General features: G+C 32.1%; 2 protein-coding genes across 3 annotated transcripts; both read right to left on the bottom strand.

Moving 5' to 3' along the window:
* Positions 1-901: 901 nt before the first annotated feature.
* Positions 902-11,783, bottom strand: LOC146540038 (trypsin-1-like). Of its 2 annotated transcripts, XM_085207851.1 has the most exons (8): positions 11,512-11,783; positions 5,369-5,495; positions 5,048-5,083; positions 4,273-4,435; positions 3,743-3,951; positions 3,369-3,529; positions 3,020-3,110; positions 902-2,653 (listed from the first exon to the last, which is right to left on the bottom strand). In XM_085207851.1, the coding sequence occupies exons 1-8, from the start codon at positions 11,602-11,604 to the stop codon at positions 2,532-2,534; spliced, it is 1,002 nt and encodes a 333-aa protein (XP_085063977.1). In that variant the 5' UTR covers positions 11,605-11,783; the 3' UTR covers positions 902-2,531. The 2 variants fall into 2 exon arrangements, with proteins under 2 accessions (XP_085063977.1, XP_085063978.1); XM_085207852.1 differs by lacking the exon at positions 5,048-5,083 and having other exon boundaries at positions 11,512-11,782.
* Positions 11,784-14,450: 2,667 nt separating this feature from the next.
* On the bottom strand, positions 14,451-20,933 carry LOC146540037 (heterogeneous nuclear ribonucleoprotein A1-like). Its single transcript, XM_085207854.1, has 6 exons — positions 20,712-20,933; positions 20,282-20,505; positions 19,664-19,908; positions 19,060-19,188; positions 18,550-18,865; positions 14,451-18,299 (listed from the first exon to the last, which is right to left on the bottom strand). The coding sequence occupies exons 1-5, from the start codon at positions 20,742-20,744 to the stop codon at positions 18,552-18,554; spliced, it is 945 nt and encodes a 314-aa protein (XP_085063980.1). The 5' UTR covers positions 20,745-20,933; the 3' UTR covers positions 14,451-18,299; positions 18,550-18,551.
* Between the last annotated feature and the right edge of the window lie 470 nt (positions 20,934-21,403).

The following is a 21,403-nucleotide window of genomic DNA, read 5'->3' as shown; positions in this document are numbered from 1 at the left end:
TTATTTCTAAGTTTATTATAGTACTTTTCTAATTGTACTGTTTGCTATGAAGATAATTATTTGTATATTCAACATTTATGTAAGATATATTAAAACATATAAATAAACCCGCAGTTATATTAGGGAATATAATAACTACTTTTATTAAGTTCTTATAAGTGTTGTTCTACAATATTTTGCTATTATTCATGTAGAGGCGTGGAAGTGCCACTGAGTGTGGCAAGTTTTATAATTTCCACGAGCTCGAATGTATGTTCGAATTAATTTTTTTTATATTATTTTACTCTAATAAATACCACTGACCTTTACGTTTAGATTTTAGCAAGACACTGTAAACACATCTAACAGAACTAAAATGATAGAGCTCTACCTTCGTACTATAGAATAACATGATTGCTTAACTCTAACGTCTTAGCTTTTTAGCATTTTAATAGTAAAATGTAGGTAAATACAAATATTGTCTATAGTTCTATACTATAATAAAATAGTAAAAAATGTGTCTAATATCTTTAACAAAAGAATATTTGGGAAAATGAATAGTGACATGATGATATTTAATTTTTTTTGTCTGTTTGTCGGACATAACTTTCACTCAACAAGCAGTGACTTGAATTTTGGTGGAGTCTTGACTTTGAGCTTCTTTTCGTATGCCATTGCTGCAAGTTTCAATTCCAACCGCTGGTAAGTGGAAGTGGAAGCATGGCAAGGGAAATAAAGTCAACGCAGATCAAGTTGCGAGTAGCCACTATTTATATTAATATATTAATAAAGAGGATTGTATTATTTTATTAAATATATCCTCTACTTATTATCTCATTCATTATTGCTATTTGCTTGTGAAAAATGCGGATAATGATTTATCCTTTAGGAAAATAAATAAAAATAGACAAATTTTTAGAACTTTCTTTATATAAAAAATATATTATTTATAAAAATAACATTTATAAATTGATATGAGTATATCTATATTTCCAAGGTTGTCACAAAAGATTTTTCAGTATCAACCGAGGCCAGAAAAATAATTAAAAACTTATATTAAATAACATATTTATAATAGAAGATATAAGCTACAACTAAGAAAAATCTTAAAATAAAAAGGCAGTGCTAAAAACTAATTAAACAAAGTTTAAATATGTTAAATATTACTAATGATAATCACAAAAAATAGTTAAAATCAAATACAAAAAAAAAATATCGTGATTAAGATCACAGTTACAGCCTACAGAGCGGTGTCCTAATATAAAAAAAATATAATTAATTTAAGTATAAACATAAACCAACAATAATTAGGTAAGCTGACTCTATTCGTTTCACAAATCTTAAAATTAAATGAAAATAATGACAATGGCAGTGATGATGCTAATGAAGCTAATGATAGGGATTTTTATATTAATTAATGATAGAGTATATTTACAATATAATGAAATACTAAAATTTATATACAGATAAAATATTGAACACGTAGGTAGTGTCTACATTCACTTATAATCTATTGGTAATCTGCACCACCGGCCTGTCCGATATACTTATAAACTAATTAAAATAATATTATTCACTCGTAAGTTATATTATACAAGTACCTATCATTTAAGTGTTTAAATGAAATTAAATATAATATATTGCTTGAAAAAATCTTAAAAACGTGATATTTTTTTTCCAGAGACTATCATGTTATTACTTTAATTACAATTTAGATAACTTTGAATGAAAAACATCTTCATAATTATGTAAAACCTTATGATGGGTGTATATTGTTGTTGAGAGTCTTAAAGAGAGAGCTTCTTCTTAATAAAATAACTTAATTCTAGTTTAAATATCATAATCGTCACAAAAGACTTTGTTATGAATTCATTGGGCATTCTATAAAAATTGTGTAAAATTATAAAAAATTCAAGAATAAGTACTTACTTAATCTGAATTACAGTATTTTTCTTCATTTTTAATTAATCTATTGAGAATACTTAAGGGAATTAAATAAAGTGGAATAAATAGATTACTGACAATAATTATAACTAAATTAATTCAAGAAAAAGAAAATTATAATTATTTAAATATGCACAAATAGTGATGACGAACTAACAATAAATTTGAGAAAACATTAAACCTAAATGAAAATGAAATGCATAACAGCATGCAATATATAATGAATGATATGATAAAATTTAATGATACATGAAAAAATTTAATGAATGAAATGAAAAATCCCTATGAATGTAAGTGATAAATGAATTAATGAAATTAAGTGTTATTTACAATATAGTACGAAATAGCGAGTGATCAATAACCAGTAAATATTTTCAAAAGCAATATTTTCCATATTACATATTGTAATGAGTAAAATGTACATATATGACGTTTAACTTAAATCATATACAACAAAATATATTTGATGACTATGATTAGAAATTTGATGATGATAATAATGAAATGACATGGGGTTTTCTAAAATCTTGCTGATACGTTCCTGGAGCCATTCTTAAATCGATCATGCAATACACATACTATTACTTTAAAATATAATAGATAATATTTTATTTTGCGCAAAGACAGGTATCCTTTAAATTACTTCTCAGCCAACCTAAGTAGTTGTTAATGCGTGTGTATACCCCGGGATAGCCCGGACGTCCGCACCCCACGCCCCACGACACTATTCCTGTAAAATATAATAGTAAGACATTACATATGTAGATCATAAATGCTTACTAAAATTACTTTTGAAATAAATACTGAAAATGAAATGCATTTTAAGCAAAAATAAACTTTGACTATTCGTAAAAATACGTCGCATTGTGCGGTTAGAAAATTCGCCAGCAGGTAAAAGATCAAACAGTTCTCTACACCACCCCCTCGATAAATGAGGTAGAGAACGCACAGCAAGGAGACGTCTCTACGCAAAACCAAAGTGTCAAACCTTTCAAAGATCATTCAAAAGATTCAAAGGGCTCTACGTTGTTTGTGATTAAATACTTCAGATGTTACTGAGGTGCACCAGCCCAAAGAAGAGAGCTGTACTCCTTACCTATGATTTGATATTTTTCTCCCTGTTGTAAAAGCAGTGGTCCGCCGCTGTCGCCTTGACAAGAATCTGTGGACGGTCGACCCGCGCAAAGCTGTAATGGAAAACATTTTTTAAAATTATTTATGTACATTAAGTTTAATCTCTCTTATAGTTTAAATCTTAGACTTAAAGATAGATTTAGATACATTTATTTTTGGTAATATTTTAAATAATTACTGCTTATTAAATGTTAGACAAAGTATCCAATATGTTATCTTCCTTTTCCCTGGTGTAGTTTACTACATTGTTCTAAATTTGCTTACCAATAAATATTAGTAAACATATCTATATATGATTTATCAATACATACCATATTATTCGTAATTCTGGAAGCCCTATATTTGGTGCCGCGGCATTGCTTTAGCGAGAGGATGGGAACTCGCACTTCCTGCACCACAGCCGGGAGTTGACCACCCTCTGACGTTCTGCCCCATCCAACAACTATGCCCTGCTTGCCTGATGGCTCTATGCCTGATAAAGAAATATTTATTAGTAAAAAATTACTTATTATTCGTAAGTATTTTCATTTTTGTTTTCTGTGTTTTAAAATAATATCTACTTAGAAATATATTTTAGAAGATCATAAAAGAAACCTGTCCTTTGTCTTCAGCTAATAATTTTATGATTAAAAGGAAATACAAGAATAACACAATATTTTTATTAATTTGACTATTAATTACTAACCTGAAGGAGGTAAACATACTGGCTTGATGATTTTTGAGAAGGTGACGGGTTTCCTAAGCCTTAACAAAGCTATGTCGTTATTGTACGAGTCAGGGTCGAAGCTTCTATGTCTAACGATGGCGCTGACCGCCCGCATGATGGCTGCACTCTCTGATGTTATCGTTTGATCATGATCGCCCAGAATTACTCGAATTTTAGAACGTTTCAGTCTAAAATTATTAAAAAATTAGGAATTTTAACTTTTTGCAGGAATCAGTATCAACTAACTGGTTATTGATTAAGAATTTTCAAAATGCTTACGATGTTACATACAATCTATATAAGTAATTTTATTTTCAACACGTCTATTAAGTAATCATTTGATGATATACTGTAACAGCCATAAGTTTAAGTTATAATCAAGAAAACAAAGATCAGCTATAAGTTTACCCATAAAATCTGTTTTTTATCATAAAACTTTAATAGGTTGTTCTACATTAAATATTTAGTTAGATATTATTATTAAATTTTCGTCATCAGTTATTACGTACTTTCTAACACAATGAGCCGCAGTGAGAACATACTCCTTGCTCAAGAGCGACGCCCCGCAGTGGAACTGCCCGTCGTAGACCAGCCTCGCCATCCAGGGGTACCGGTTGAGGCCCGCCGGTATGCCGCCCACTATACGGTTCTCCTGGTTCGGCCCCCCACATTCTGCGAGAAAGTGACGGTTAACGAACTGGATGCTGTTAGAGCCTGAATTACTGGTTAATTGAATAATAAGGAAATTATGACTACCGATTATATAGCCATCAACAACATTGGCTGGTTTCTAAATACAAGGAGTAGGAGACGATACAATTGTAAATCATTATAATATGAGACTAGAATAAGTCAATGTTATGTTTATTAGAAGGAATAGGAAATTAGAAGAGTGCAAAAAAGTTCTTAATGACCGATGGAAAATAAAGACCTGAAATAGATTAGAATGAATGTTTGTGTTTATCGTTGTTATGATTTTATTTGTAGCAATTTTTTGTTAGAATAAACGAAAACTGTATATAAGTAATATTTTCATTTTCTTTTACAGATGTCATAATCTCATTTTTAAGTCACATTCTCGTGTTTTGAGAAATGTCATACAGTCGGTCTATCCTTGTGTTGTGTATTGAAAGTAGAAAAAACAAGCAGTGTGAAAATAATAATTAATACTTGTTAAGGAAATAAGGAAATAAATATCGGTGCAAAGTGCCAGTACGCAGGCAGTGCAAAAATAAGTGCAATACTACAGAAAGAAATAAGGGCCCGCTCTCCAGTATAACTCACCAATCTTTTTTGGGAGAGGATTTGCTCTGCCACACTCTAGAACGTGAATGTATATATATAATTGTATTTATAATGCTAATAGAAAAAAACTAAAACTACCTATGTGCAAAATCACAAATATATACAAGAAGTAATATATACAGTAGAAAGACAAAATATATAAATGTAATTAGGGAAAAGACCATTTAAATAAAATCAATGAAAAACAGATAAAAACTACCTATTTAACAATGAAGTTATCAAAGTTTCCTTTATATTACTATACAATATATTATAAAACAAAATGATCTTATAATATTTTATATATTCTAGATGACGTACCACAGGAGCAATTTTTGACTTGTGGTTCTTCTTCCTCATCTTCCACACTTTGCTCATCGAGAAGAGGTACTTCTAGGCCGAAGATGGAGTCGAATAAAAATCGTTCAGTTCTATTGCCCGTGGATACCTGAAATCACATTAGAATTATGGTTAATTTATTTTCAATATTTAAATGGTTTTACAAATATTATGTTATTTTTAATGGAGTATTGTATTAAATAAATCAAATAATTTCATTTGATATCCATATTTGAAGGAGTATATAAAAAATTGAAATCTGCGATTTTGTTTCGACAACAACAATATTAATAACAATATTAATTATTATGTAATTTCATTGTTCTCAGAACTGAAGTCATATTCCAAATTTCAGTTCAGTCGAACACTGGAAAGTGAGTATATGACCCTGGCTACCCTGACTATCTTCAGGATCTAACACAGCAAGTTAAATAAGGTTTATTAGTAGGATTGGTTCAAGTTTGGATTTAATTGGGTTATTAGATATATAAATGATATTATACGTATATATTATTACGCAATATACCCAAATATTGTGAATTTTGAGAAACTTATGTAATTTTAATGTGCTCGTGGCATGGGCTTCGCTTTCGCGCATTCTGCGTTGCGCAATAGCAATTGCCCGCTAATGTCAATGTTACTTTCACAATCTCAACAAATGTTCCGGCCGTTTTTTTTTATTATCTTATTCCTTTGGATGTTTTTTTTTTTATATCATTAGTGGCATGATATTAAAAAAGTGAAAGGATTTCGCTAAGACTGTATCCCATTAAAAAAAAAGCTTAAATAAGAAATTACACAAAATTACTTACTTCCACAATTTCAATAATATTTATTAATTTTTTTTAAGTATTTTTAAGCTATTTATTATTAAATTCAATATCGGTTTGAATTAAATCAATAAGGTTTAACAAAAATTTCAGATGCAAGAAGTTTTATGCATATTCAAATTTTTTCTGTCGCTTTCCCTCATGATGTCACGTAATAACAATATTGACGAAATATGTATATTATTGTATGCTGTATTTATCATATATTAGATAACAATCTATGATGTAAGATACTAACAAGGCTAAGGTTGTGCATTTGTATGTAAACATACTATATGGCCTGGTTAACACTAATGTGTTAGTAAGGTTAATTTAGAGAGCATTAACAAAAAAATGTAATTTCGTTTACTTTAACAATGTTTAACAAGAAATTCTATCTAAAAATAGAATTAGAAACTAGTCCACAACTAATTTTACAAACATAATATATAATTACATAGAGCAGACCAGGTAGACGGAACCTACCGCTAAAACACTCCGTTTCCCATTTTCCGCCGAATTTTGGAATCTTTGCCTCGACACCAGAGTGAAGAAATGAAAATATTAAATATTGAATTTCCTCGAATTGGAATCGAACTCACAACCTGTCGCGTAAAATATTTTACATTTCGTATTTCTAAATTCTATTTTACATCGGTACGCCAAATTAGCTTTCTTCATGTTATAACTTTTATAAATAAGGCTCCTATGGTAAAAAAACGTGTGATATGTTTATAAGTTAACAAAATATTTGCTTTACTTTTATTACTTTTTACGTACTTATTGAATCAAGGTTCGATTCCCACTTGAAGCAATTAAATATTTGATATTTTTATTTCCTCGCACTAGAAAAAGGGGAAACGCAGAGTTAATTTCTGCAATTTAACACAATGCAATTCAGAGGAAAATGGGGAACGAAAGTATCTTAATACCAAGTTCCTAAATTCCTTCAGCCTACCCCGCTTTGTGTGAGCTACTATATAAAAATAGCGACATTTAATGTAAACTAAAAGAAAGTGCATTTAACGCATTATCGATTAGAAACGAAGTCGAAGTCGTGAACCGCCAGTTCGTGACCCGTACACTTTCGCTGAGCAATATGTCGATCAATGTCAAATGTTAAAAATTTGACTAAATATAGAGGTCAACATAAATAATAAGAAAGAAACGATATGGTTTATATAATTTATACAAATTTAAATTTACAGTCAACCAGTTAGTACCCATGACCTGTTTGGTCAAATGCCGTAACAGACCTTGCTGTCAGTTCTCTTTGAAGTTCAATATCAGTAGCTTGTACTGGTGGCGGTTAAAGAACAATGTAAAATTTTAGATGAATATAGTGATAGCGATACTTTATGCAATATATTTAATTGAATCGTAATAGAGACATTGTATAACAATAAACTGTCATGCATTTAGGATATGGTTGCACTTTAGGATATGATTTACACAGTTACACGCAATTTGAGGCCCTCGCGGCGCTGGGGTACAAGCGTGATTGTAACAGGACGGTTTTGGGTTCGCTTACCACTCGGAAGAATGAATTATTATTTACAAATATTTTCATTTCTTCGTTCTGGTACCTACCAAGGCAAAAGCGAATTCCGCCACTCAACACGCAATCCCTCAAAAAATCGGCAGAACGTTAGAAACAGAGTATCTTATCACTAGGTTCCTTTTGCCTACTGAAAAAAATATTAAAGGTATAAATGATAAATACAAAAAAATCTTAATCTTCCTAAAATAAGTAAGCATCGTAACCAACTAAAATAATTTGTTATAGCAATTATAGTTACTCGTATACTGTAATTTCCCTCCATCAAAATGAGTGTACATTTCAATTGCACTGTTTTTTTCTTTCTTTGGCGCCACCAAATTTAAAGGTCATTTAGTAGACCACTTTCCAAAGTAATTGCGAGGCTTTCTCGTTGTAATTGTTATTGTACTCTCGTTTTTGTTATCCGGGGCCGTTCATCAAACAAGAAAGTATTGACGGTTGAGCTAATAAGGAATTGAGGGCAGTTCTGTTCGTATCTGCTTAAATTGATTTAAACGGAACGATTAATAAAAAATAATGCTTAATTTGAATTTATATAGAACATAAAAATATGTATAAGGAATATATACTAAATAAAAACACAAAAGGAAATTATAATATTATAGTATAATAATTCTGAATCCCGCACACAGCAGGGTAGGCAGAGGGAACCTAGTGTTAAGATACTCTGTTCCCCATTTTCCGCTGAATTTTTCGAGGAATTGCATGTTGGGTTGCGAAATACAAAGCCGGGTTTGTCTTAGTGCTAGAGCAAAGAAATTAAAATATTAATAAACAATAATTCGTTTCCCCAAGTGGGAATCGAACCCACTACTGTCACAATTGTCACACTCTTGTGCCCCTGCGCTACGACGGCTTCAAGAAGAAATGAAATTAATAATTTCACTAACAAGTACTTAATATATACATAATTATATCATCCGGTTATTAGTGTCAAGACAACATTTGCGAAGCAAATAAATATAAATAACACGCAAGAATACGTAATTAATTATTAATGCAACCGGATATTATGTAAAAGTCGGAAACGAATACACAAACACCTAACCTTTTCCTTGTGTATTTAGGTTAAAACCATTTTAACTTTTTTTTCGAATATCTTAGAATAATTTATTTAATAACTACAAAAAAAATATTCTTAAAAAAATATTAATAATCATTTTCAATAATATAGTTATATAATACAGATAATATAATTTTATAAATGGATGTTATCGCTACATTTCTTTTTTTTTTTTGGAGATCATTTCTGTATGGCTGTCAAATTAATATAACATAAATGTCACTCGAGCGCAAAATAATTTTACATTGTTTTATTACCAACGGCTCAATTTAAATTTTAAACATTAAAAACAAAACCTAGAATTAAAAATCTATAGCCTACATACCTATCAAGTCGTCTAATGCCAAGTAGAGTTCTCTCATTCTAACAAAGAAAGATCAAACAAACTAAGTAACTGTAACGCTGCCCACGGGTGTCCTCAGAACAAGCTCCGAGCTAAGTACAGGAAGAGGGCGACTGCTGTCCATTTATCTAATAACAGTCTACTTCTAATGAACTACGATAATGCGAGGTATGCCACGGTAATTAATTGTCTCTAACATTGTTGTCCATTGTCTTATCACTTTTGTGTAGATATGGTTGGATTTGCAAGTAATTAAACTTAGTTTTAACTTCACGCTGTAGCAGGCTAAACAGAGAGAATAAGTGTTAAGACACTCCGTTCCCCATTTTCCACTGAGTTCTGGAGGCATTGTGTTATGAGTGGTGGAACGCAATGCCGCGCTTTGCCTCGATATCGGAGGGATGAAATAGTAATATAAATTAAAAACAATATTTTATTTCCTCGAGTAGGAATCGAACCCACAACCAGTCGCGTTTACAGTCGCACTTTACCTGCGCCACGACTGGTCTCAATAGTTCTTCTACAATTTAACTTGAATTAAATTTAAAAAATTCAGGCTATAGTTACTTATTTAATGTTGACTACAACAAACTTCTCACTAAAGGTCATCAACGAATATTCATTATCCTAAAACATTAGGTGGATATTGTACTTAATTAATTAGATTTAAATTACTGTAATTCGTTACTTAATTTATATTTCGTTTCAGCTTACCTCATAAATGGAGGTAATGTCAATGTGTCAAGGTACCTAACAAATAAGTAACCTATTAATTACGTACCTACTTGAATATCAATCAAGTTTTATACTTTTTTATAATATCTTTTATAATTATTATTTTCTACAGTATTGTTTTTTTCAGTTTCACGCCGTATCCCGTATATAGCGTGGTAGACAAAGAACACTCTTTTCTCCGTTCTTTTAGTCTGTGTGTTGAGTGACGGAATTTAACGCCGCACTTGGTCTTCTCAGAGCAGAGATATGCAAATAAATCTTTTCACTGAGCACTAATTGAATCCATAATCGTAAGGTTGGAACTGTAACTCTACCATGAAGAAATATGCCTCCTGATTGTCTTATAATATACAGATACTGAAGAACATTATTTATTTAATTTTAACATTTATATTTTGGAATGGCTCGTAAAGATTTGCCTTAAAAGCTCATACTTTTTCTAAAGCGCCAATTCCATTCCATCATAAGATCCGTATTTGTTGTAGTTTAGGCGATTTTTTATAATTCTACATCAGATGTTAAACAAGTGTTTAAAATTAATGTTTTTTTCCAAGCCTATAAATTATAGGTGCATCTCAAAGAAGATCATTCAAATCGGTCCAATAGATGACGTTCCGGAGATGTGCACGCACGAACATTTAGCTTATATTGTTTTATTATATCATAGATATAAAACAATAAAAGCACCACATATGTTCATGACGACTAGACAGTAAGAATAAATAAATAAATATTCAATACCAACCAGACGCTTGGCACACGCCATACACAATGCCAATACTAGCAGCCGATTCGAAAATGAGGATAGCCTTAAAGAGTGACCCGTATACCATACGCGGCGACAAAGTAAAATAATAAATATTCTTATATAACGTGATGTAACCGGCGAAAGTAGGGTAGTGCACGTCCGCTTCATCTACGAATATTGTGGCCCAACCTATTGTATACTGATTGTTGATATATTTCTTTGTATAGGTGTATATATTTTTTATGAATTTTATAAACATTTTTTTTGACGTTTTGTCTTTTTAAAATCTACAAACTTGTGGTGCTCTTTCTGCTTCACATTTTAGTAAGGAAGTCAATTTTTTATTTATTGTATTTGCATCTAATAACAAATTTATAATGACAAAAATGGATTTAATATTTTTCATAAAAATAGTTTTAAGATAGTGTTTCAAATCTGTTGTGTTGGATAACATTATAATTTTCTACGTTCTATACATAAAAAATACGAAATCTTCCTACTTCGTGTAGGTAGAGTGGCCAAAACAATCTTCACGACATGAATGCAGTTAGATGTCGAACCCTGAATATCCTTGATTATGTACTATTCAAATAACTTAACTGTAACTAAAGTTGTATCATGATTGCAATTTATCAAATAAGTTATTTATTTAAGATACGTTCTTACTACCTAAATGGGGTATCACGTATACAAATATAAAACAAAAAATAAATCCCCAATTGAAAGTGAATCAACATTCACGTTAACGACGTCATTAACTACTAATTAACACAACGAACCGACAAGCACAGTCGACAGTGCAGTCCACGGAAAGTAAAAGTGCAGTCAATGCACCGCGTAATACTGATAATAAATGAATAACTTACATGGTTGTCGGTAACGTCCTGCGTTATCTCTCTCGCTTCCGAATTTACTTTTAGAAGCACTAAGAATATGGCGAGGAACCTCCATGGGCACATTGTCGTTTGTTGTCCTGTCGAGGTGTTGGACGACGCGTATTTATTAGCGCGGCATCTCGTGTCTACAATCTGTATCGTTGGCGGATCAATGGCATTATTTGGTTTCGCAAACTGTTCGCAGGCCGACTGGCGCCGTGGCCGCGGCCGCGGAGTCCTCTGAGCCGGGGTCTTCGTCCACCACTTCGCGCACTTTCTCCTCGCTCCAAAAACACAAGCCCCACCGCTTCGCACCACGATTCGCCAGTCACAGCTGTTTTGTTGTTTGTTTTCTTGTTAAAAGTGCGTGTGTCGCTTTGTGGGTAGATATATTTGTTGGTATTTACTAAATAATGTTTTATATTCCAAAAAATATCCTAATTATATACGTTATAACATAGATAATTTTGGTTTTTTTTAATGAAATCTTTTTATTGTTTCATAACTTAGCTGGAAAACGAATAGCCAAAAAAATAACAAAAAAAAATATTGTATTCAAATTATACAATAAATAGATTTTTAATCTGTGTTATGCGATAGAGATCAACCCATCACGTGGCTGTCATAACTCGTGGCTGCTGGATTTTCCACATTGATAAATGAAAGTGAAATTATAGCGTCTCGCCATTTCCGCAACACGTTCAACAAAACGATGCCTGAGAACACGTAGTCGGTTTAGAAATTCCCTTTCCATTGATTCTGAGTGGATAAGTAAAATTTCACGTGTTTTTGTAGTAGTGGTTAGTAAGAAATTTTAGTAGGAAGCTATTTTATTGTTCAGGGTACATTAAACTTTTGCTAGTTATTGTAATTATTAAATGGTTTCTTGTGCTATTCTTCCTGGCAATAATCCCGACTATTGCCAGGGTCTTCCTTCCTCCTTAACCTTCTCCACTTTGTACGATCTTTAGCGTCCTCAGTGGTTAGACCATTGGCTCTCATATCCTGCATCACTTCATCCAACCAGCGCTTACTTGGGCGTCCGGGAGGTCTAGCTTCAAGGACAGACATAACAAGGCTTGAATCCTACATAGTTCCTAGGCCAGCGCGCTACGAGGACATACCATCACAGGCGACAGGTTTTTGGAGCTAATCCGCTACGTCACAACACAAGACTACCTACTTACCTCGAATGAATGTGTTACGTATGCGATGAGACCGCGTTACTCCACACATCTACCTCAGCATCTTCATTTCCGTGACGTGAATCTCAGGAGGAGACACTCAGGTGTGTGCAGAGATAGTGCTGGTCAACGTTCGCTCGGCCAACCGGTCGGATAATGCTCTTGTATATTTCTTAACTCATAGCGCCTTAACAAAAGTTAATATTATTTAGAAGAGACGGGTTGCTAGAGATGGTTATCAGGTGTAAGAAACCTGTGTGTATTAATTTTTCTTAAGGTTTTGCTAAGCTGCTAGTATTCCACATCAGTATTTCGTTTTTAAATCAATAGAAATGCTCATCTTCTCCACATATACTTATAGGTGAACTACTTTTTAGGACACCAAATTTATAAAACTCACAGAATAGACGAGCTGCTAGGGTGTCACTTAAAGTATTGGCTTCTGTTGCTTGCATTAAGCTCTAGGAATTATTTTATTAATACTTTAATATTATTAGTTAGATAACTGTAATAAAGTAAGGTCAAATTCAATTTAGAATTTGATACCAGTTACAATTTTACTATATTTTATATAATTATTTCTTACGGCATTACTACATATTTAAAAACAAAGAAATTATTTTTTTTAAAAGAATGTCAAAGTATCCTCCTTTACTGCAATGTAAGGATTCACTGTCCGCTTTAAATAATAAATGATGTTCAGATTGATATTTTATCCTAAGCTGTAAAAAAAACTAAGCGCCAAAAGTACGCCAAATGGGTTAAAAGCCAAATTAGAACACGTTTCGTTATAAAAGTGAAAGCTCCTGTGCTATATATGCACAGGTAAGTACTATCAGCGGATATAGTTTGGATCGTGGTTACTATGTGCAATTATTAGGTAAATAAGGTACCAGTCAGCTAGGTTTTAACCCCCTACTTCTAAACCCTAATTAATTGAAAGCGCCTATGTATATAATATAGCAAAGTTATAACAAAAACTATTTTATTATTTTCCTAATAACTTACGCACTGTTTTCTCCCATCATGTATGCAGGTACTTTTTAGGATTGAAAACTATCGTAGGAACCTAAAACTATGCTTAGTCTCTGGCAATATTATTCCTCAGAAAACTCCATATTCTCTAATACTTACCAATGTTGAGTGTATGTGCACAGGAAGTTTCAGGGTGTATCAAGTCTTATTATCGGCTGGCCTTTTAAGTCCACTCTCATATACCCTCCGAAACGTCAATTTTGTACTTACGTGATGACGTGGATACTAGTATCAATATGAGTCTCAACTAAACCAGTGCTAATAAAATTCATATGTTGTCTTTCTGTAATATCTATTGGCAAACTTTAATTATATTTTGTAATAAAGATTACTGCAATATACTAATAAGGTTTAGTGTCCGTAGTTGGAAAGCTTTACTACCTACATCAAAATTCAAATCCACCAGTAGTCCACCTCTCACAAAACATTAGACTTGATCGATTCCAGTATGTTGTAAAGCATGAAGCAAACCATGTTTCACAAACAAAAAATCTTAGGTAGGTACTGTATATTGGTAAATTATGTCTATTCTAGTAATTTATCAAATTTAAGATTACACTATATACTATCGAAAGTAGCTACATTTATACTGCTACATAGACCAGAGATACATTTCATATACCTATTTTGTGTTAGAACTAGTTCACACATTTTTTTATAAAAAATGTCTTTAACAATATAAAGGGTATAGGGTACAAAATAAAATATCGATTGTTTTAATTTTTTTTTATTTAAAATATTATTTAAAAATAAAGCTATACACACAGGACTTACCTTGATCAAAATAAAAAGTAGTGATGGTATCTGGAGTCCTAGGGAGTGATAATTGTAAAAATAAAAAAGAAAAAGAAAACTTGCCATGTCCGTAGCTCAGGAAGGATTGTCGATCAAGTTGTTTTTAAATTCAGCTATATAGATTAAAAATATATTAGAATGAAAAGTGTATGATAGTATATTTTGAATAACAGTTAGGTAAAATGTAACTTTACTAAATACGTATATTAATAAAACTTTAAATATAGATTAAAGTGATAGCATAAGACCACCTAAAAGGAACAAATTTTCGAATACTATTTTATATTGAATTTCACATCGAACCTACTTAACTTGTAACTATCTACTCAAAACCTTATTCAACACTAAATGGTAATCCAAGAAAACTGAGATCTCATATTTAAAAAGTCGAAAAGAAAGTCCTTAGAATATACCTACATACCTATAAATAATTATATAATAATTGTAGGAAAAAACTGATTTTTTCTATTTGAAAAGCTAGTACTACTGACACTTAGGTTTTGCCGCCCTGAAATTAGGTTACCTTTGTGTATTGTTCACTCAACAAGAAAATAATAAACGAAAATAGTAAAATCATATCTATGCAGCCAATTTACATGTAACTTCAGGAGGATGGCCCTCCTGAAGTCTCGCGTTAAGACTCGCTAACCGTACTGTACATCAGAGCAATTCGGAGGGGAGCATACATAAACGTTCTCTCATAAGTCCACGCGGTGCGACGTGTATAATAAAACTATACCCTATTCGGAAATTAAAAAAAATAAAAAGAAAACGAACCAGCAATAGTTTACTATACAGGTCTATAAAAATAACTATAGAAAAATAACTATAGAAGTAATACGCTGATAGCACTAAATAATACTATTGAATGATATGTATAAAACTAATGAAACCCTTTGAGATTTATATAAGTAATAATTGTGAAAACATCCAAACGGTACCTTATTTTCAAACGTCAACAACATTTTACATTAAAATGTGGTGTTTTCTTATCGGTCGGTTTAAGTATATCCAATATTTTTGTATCCAGATATTTTCGTTTCATTTGTTATTCCATTATTATTTTTGTTCTTTTATTTTTCGTTTCTTGTTTAAGATATTAAAAAAACTTTAAGATATTCGTTGATTGTTTAGTTTTTATTATATTGACGTTTAAATGGTCAAAAACATGAGTGAACCCTACCGAGCAACGGCTGCACTCTTCTCCAATCAAAGAGAAATCCAAAGAAAATGAAATATTTATTTAAATTTATACTCATTTCTTCGCTCTGGTGTCGAGGCAAAGCGTGGCGGCGTCGAGTTCCGCAACTCAACACGCAATGCCTCCAGAATTCGACGTAAAATAGGCGACCAAGTGTTTTAGCAATAGGTTCCCTCTGCGTACCCTGGTATGTGGAACACAGAGTGAAGCTGATTACTTACATAGCAGTTGTTTTATTTTAGATTTGTTTTCACATTAATTGCCAAACGGGTCCTTTATACTAATTGCCGATAGTTCGAGGAAACGAGCAGATTTTTTGTTATCACTAACGTCAGTAACTTACCGGGTTGTCGACCGATAAGTAATGCACTTATGTGTTCTCTATATATATAAATCTACACAACTACTGTCTATTACTTTAAATATTGAATATTTAATAGGAATGATATTTTAAGGTACTTCTAAATTATAGTGCTATTTGATAGAATAATGATAATGCGAATGAGTTTCGCAGCAACAGGATGTTTTTATACCTATTAGCAAAACGCATTTTCGCTCAGCCAAAAATTCGGACAGAAGTATAGGAACATAATTGCTAAAGCTAGTCTCTTCCTGCATGCACTTCTCCTTCACTACATTCCACAAAATTATTTGAACTTAAAAACAATCAAATTTTCGTGTCAACTTCCATCCAGAACAAACGATCTCACATAACCTGAATCTCATGATTTTGCTACTGTAGGTACTGATATGCTACCGTAATATGTTAAGAGTTATGCAGATATATTGAATTGTTAAAAATATTTATTATATGTATGTTTTAATAAATACCAAATCCATCATCTATTATACTTGACAAACGACTCCTGAAAGCAAGTGCGACATCTATAGTCAAATACGCCAACTACGTGACGAATTGAAGAGGGCGTCACAAGACTAATAAATAGGCTTCATCAGTCACATTCTCAATACTTACATAGATACTATCTGTCGAGATTGCTACATCACGTAGGAATTTCTAGACCACACATTTACCAATTTTTAGTAATATAGGGTCACAATTTGTCTAACCAGCTTGGGAAAATATTCCAGGCAAATACATCATCTAGATCAATCGTGCCTCGAACACGTCGATTTACATTCTTTTATAAATGCAGGTTTAGGCCCATTGGTTTTTATTACAAGCCTCGTATGCATTCTTTAATTGTGATTTTTAGTGACACAGAAATTTTCGGGAAATGCTCTTAGTTTCTCTAGTTCCCCTCCCCAAGAAACCTACTTGTCTGTCAATTACCAAGTAGGCAATAGAAGTAGAAATACTTATATCATTTTCATTGTTTAAAAATACAAATATAATATAAAGTACTACTTGTAAATAATGGGGTCTTTATCATTTCAGTTCAATTATATGCCCTGTATTGAGTATATGACTTTTAAAAATATTTTGTACGATTTACTCTTGGCTTAAATAATCGTGATCGGAATACTTAGCTATCAATTAATAAATATACTTATCAGGAAGTGCCCAAATTAGGATATATTATATACAGCAGATAATTTTTATTAATACAAGTTATAAGTGGTTAATTCACTATTTCCTGGACTATATAAAGATCTACCTAGGATAAATATACTTTTACCTACCATGTATGTACTGATGCTACCTCCAATTCTCGAAAATATCCTGTCATTGATATACACGTAAAATGGGTATGGTATTTTGAAATAGTAATCTTGAGTTAAGTTTTTACAATATATACTTTATTTTAGTCTATCTACAGAGTTAAGGAGAAACTAAAGAAACACCTATAGTCATATATTACACAATTAAAATGTTTACACTGTCATAAAAGAATTTGAAATTCTTAAAATGAAATAAAAAAATAAAATGCAGACATACATAAAACTTGAATATATCTCTATCTGTTTGTAAAAACTAACATTATTTATTTAATATTAATCTTCAATATCTAGATAATTATCTTCTATATATAATTAACTCGATTGATCAGCATCATAATGAAATTTTATTTAATAAACCTGTTAAAAAAGGAATATTTACATGTCTTGTCTAAATAAATAATCCTACTAGTTTTGTAGTAAACTTTTATTAATTAAATTAACCTAGTCACTATACACCTAGTTTTCATATAACATCTATTTGAAAACTTAATACTGAGTAAGTCAGCACAAAATATGATCTTTTATAATCTAATGTCATCTTAAAATGTGTATTTCCTAGCGTCTAATTCATTGCTCTTACAAGATAATCCTAAATTGTACTTATATCCGTAAAAAAGTAACTATCGATTTCACAAACTATATATTCCTTACAAGTATGTCACGTAAGTACCTAAAGTACTACAATAAATAGATCAACTTACATATCAGTACATATTTAAAATCTATGAATATTTCTAAAATATACGAGGGTCCAAACTATGTCTATGGTATTCCTGACGGCTTCTATGGGGTTTCGCATGTGGACCAAGGTCGAGTAACTAGTGCTCCGAAGCTGCCTACACTAGACATATTCTGCACTACTAGTGTACTTAGCACGAAACCTAGAGATTGAAAAAACCTTTAAAAACACGGCACATATATAAACTATTCATACCTTCATAGCATTAATCCTCAACTGATAACTATCATCCTAAAGTAAATATTAATGCTATGAGTGCTAAATTTACCTAAAAAGAATCCAAATTAGCCTATTGTAACAGACACTGTGTGTCCTAACAAATGTAAGTGATGTGATGATAAATGATGTAGAAAAGTAGTGATTGGTCATATATATAAAAAAGTTATACACACGTTTAAAAACGTCCGCCACGCCCTTGGTTGCCACCATAGTTGCCGCCGCCATAGCCACCACCACCGCCGCCGCCGCTGCCTTGGTTGACATTGTATGGTGCTGATCTATTATTTCCATATTGCTGGTTACGAGTGGGGCCTCCGCTATAACCCTGTTGGTTATAATTACCAAAGTCCTGGTTGCCTCCCCAGCCACCCCCACCTCCTCTCTGGTTGCCTCCCCCATAACCACCCCCTTGATTACCTCCCCAACCACCTCCTTGGTTGTTGTCCCAAGGATTTGAATTGTTCCACCCCTGGTTGTTTCCATAGCCTCCTAAAATAAGTAATAAATAATATACAAGATTCTCAAAAACCTTATTTATAAAAATGTGACTATGTTAAATTAAAAATGGTAGAAGCCATCATGGCACAAGCTTTTCTTTAATCTCCCTAAACTACTTAATGTGGAATAATAAACAAAAAAGATCGAAATGATGCTAAAAACAAAAAAGGTAAAAATTGACAAACCTCCACCATTGCCGCCCCAATTATCGTTTCTTCCTGGCCCTTGTCTGCTTCCTCTTTGATCAGATCCATCTTTAGGTAGGGCTTTCTTGACATCTAATTGTTTGCCATTAATTTTGTGTGGTGCATTTACTGAAAAATATTGTAAATATTAACAAACAATGCATAAGTAATTTCTTCTTTCTCCTGGCATTAATCCCAGTTATGGCCAGGGTCTGTCAATATAAGTAAATTTTAACAAATAAATTGTAGTTTTGTTTGTTGACTTGCGTACCAAATCTTACTTTGTTATAGTTAGTCTGGTATAGCTAAAATCAATAATTTAATATCCACAGTCAGAGGAAGCCAGACTTGGACACATAAAATTCCAATCTGGGGCAAAGCTGTGGGACCAATTTAAAAAACTACATCTTTACAATGTATCCTGCAAAGGATACCTAGGGACTAACACTGTTTGCCACACACCATCCAATCTCCAATACATACCCATTCGAGTGGCACATCCAACCCAGAATTATTGGGTATCGAACCCACAAGCAAGGTATTTACAATCAGATGATGCTGTGCCAGTAATTAAATAAACCACTATTAATAAAACAATACTCACAACATATTTTGTCTACTGGGTCGTAATCATCAAATTCTACGAAACCAAAGCCTCGTTTCTTTCCTGTTCCCTTATCAGTAACTATGCTAACATTTTGTACATTTCCATAATTTGAAAAGTATTCTCTCAGTTGATCTTCATCATGGTCATCTTTAATGCCACCAATAAACAATTTCTTAACAGTAGCACCTGCTTCAGGATTCTTAATATCTTGTCTAGCTACAGCCCTTTTGGTTTCAACAATTCTGTAACAATGATAATAATAATAATAATAACGTTCATATTCTGTTAGCCTCTCTAAAGCAGGTCTTGCATATTCGCTTGCTGGGTTTTATTAAATAAGAAGTCTTTGAATAAAGAGAAACATCATTTAAACTCTACACAAAATTTAGAATTAAAGCTACATTACACGCGAACACAAAAATATTGAATATTTAAATAATGAGAGAAGCAAGGCAAATGCCTGTCGACATAACGGAAAACGCCACGTGTTTTAATCACACGGGACTATCACCAAGCGGTGACTTTTAATTTTTGCAGCTTAAAACGATGAGAAAACGTTACACAAGTTTTCACATAGCTGGACTGCAGCAATTGTCAAAATTTATACAAACTTACCGGCCGTCTATGCGATGTGGTCTATTATTTTGGGCATCATCTACCATGTGCGCCTTGGAATAAGTGATGAACCCAAATCCCCGAGATCTTTTCGTTTTGGGATCTTTCATAACAACAACATCCACTATTTCTCCCCATTTTTCAAAATGGGCTTTTAAAGATTCATCAGAAGTACGATAATTCAAACCTCCAATGAAAATTTTGCGGTGAACTTCTGGCTCATCCTAAAAGTAGAGCATAACACATGAGTATGACAAGATGGCGGAACGGTACGCTATGTAGCGTCATACGATCAAAATTGAAACGTAAATAGTATTTACCAAGAATTTTTTTATAAAACTATCTAAAAGAAGTTGTCATAACTAAATATTAATTATATTATAAAATTCTAAAATAATAAAATATAACGTATATAAAATGCAATACTTACAAAACCGTCGTCACCATTCTGTTGCGGCCTCATTTTGTTCTTAGAAATTACAAGCACTGTTAATTATATGAAAAAAAAAAACTAAAGCCTTTTCAGCGTTAAACAATGTGATTGTGATGTGAGCAATTAAGTGATCACTGCACGTCCGCCACCGAGTGACGCCACGCCAAAAAGAATGATGGACTCGTTTCCAAAAGTAGCGCTCGGTGCCGGGTCGCCGCTCTCGAAATGCGTTGTAAGCGGATGCGGAAACAGTATTGTCTATGACATTATTAAAAGTAGAGGTGTCGATATATAAATCAGTGTGAATAGAATTACGGGGTAAATAGACATAAATTCAGATTTTTTTTACCATGATATCCAATGATTTTCATTAAAAAGCTCTTGTATTTTATTCAATTTTTGCTGAATAATATTTTTATACACTGGTGCATCCTATATTGACGTAAAGCTAGCTACCAACGTAATATAAAAGTCGTGGATATATTATATGTTGGAACTTAATAAAAAACTCATTCAAAGTACATGAAATGTGCTGGTTACAGATTATGTTTAAAATGTCAATATAACAATGTATTAACTATAATCAAAACATTATAATTTTATAGTGGTAAATAAAAATATTAATAACGATTGATGTGCTAAAATTAGGAGAATGCTGTTTAAGACTCATCTCTGAGTTTCTAAAGCTT

Source organism: Heliconius melpomene, chromosome 3, assembly GCF_056956725.1.
Source record: "Heliconius melpomene rosina isolate 202511_hmr_F chromosome 3, ASM5695672v1, whole genome shotgun sequence".
NCBI lineage: Eukaryota > Metazoa > Arthropoda > Insecta > Lepidoptera > Nymphalidae > Heliconius > Heliconius melpomene.
The sequence above is the reverse complement of the archived record's forward strand: the minus strand, read 5'-3'. Positions and strand labels throughout refer to the sequence as shown.

Coding starts and splice junctions, on each gene's coding strand:
- LOC146540037 (XM_085207854.1), bottom strand. CDS start 20,744: ATGAGGCCGCAACAGAATGGTGACGACGGTTTT. Junction 19,189..19,663: donor CCCAGTAGACAAAATATGTT/GTGAGTATTGTT, acceptor AATATTTTTCAG/TAAATGCACCACACAAAATT. Junction 18,866..19,059: donor TTGGGGCGGCAATGGTGGAG/GTTTGTCAATTT, acceptor TACTTATTTTAG/GAGGCTATGGAAACAACCAG.
- LOC146540038 (XM_085207851.1), bottom strand. CDS start 11,604: ATGTGCCCATGGAGGTTCCTCGCCATATTCTTAGTGCTTCTAAAAGTA. Junction 3,952..4,272: donor GCGGCTCATTGTGTTAGAAA/GTACGTAATAAC, acceptor TAATAATTTTAG/ACTGAAACGTTCTAAAATTC. Junction 3,530..3,742: donor AGTATGTTTACCTCCTTCAG/GTTAGTAATTAA, acceptor TTTCTTTATCAG/GCATAGAGCCATCAGGCAAG.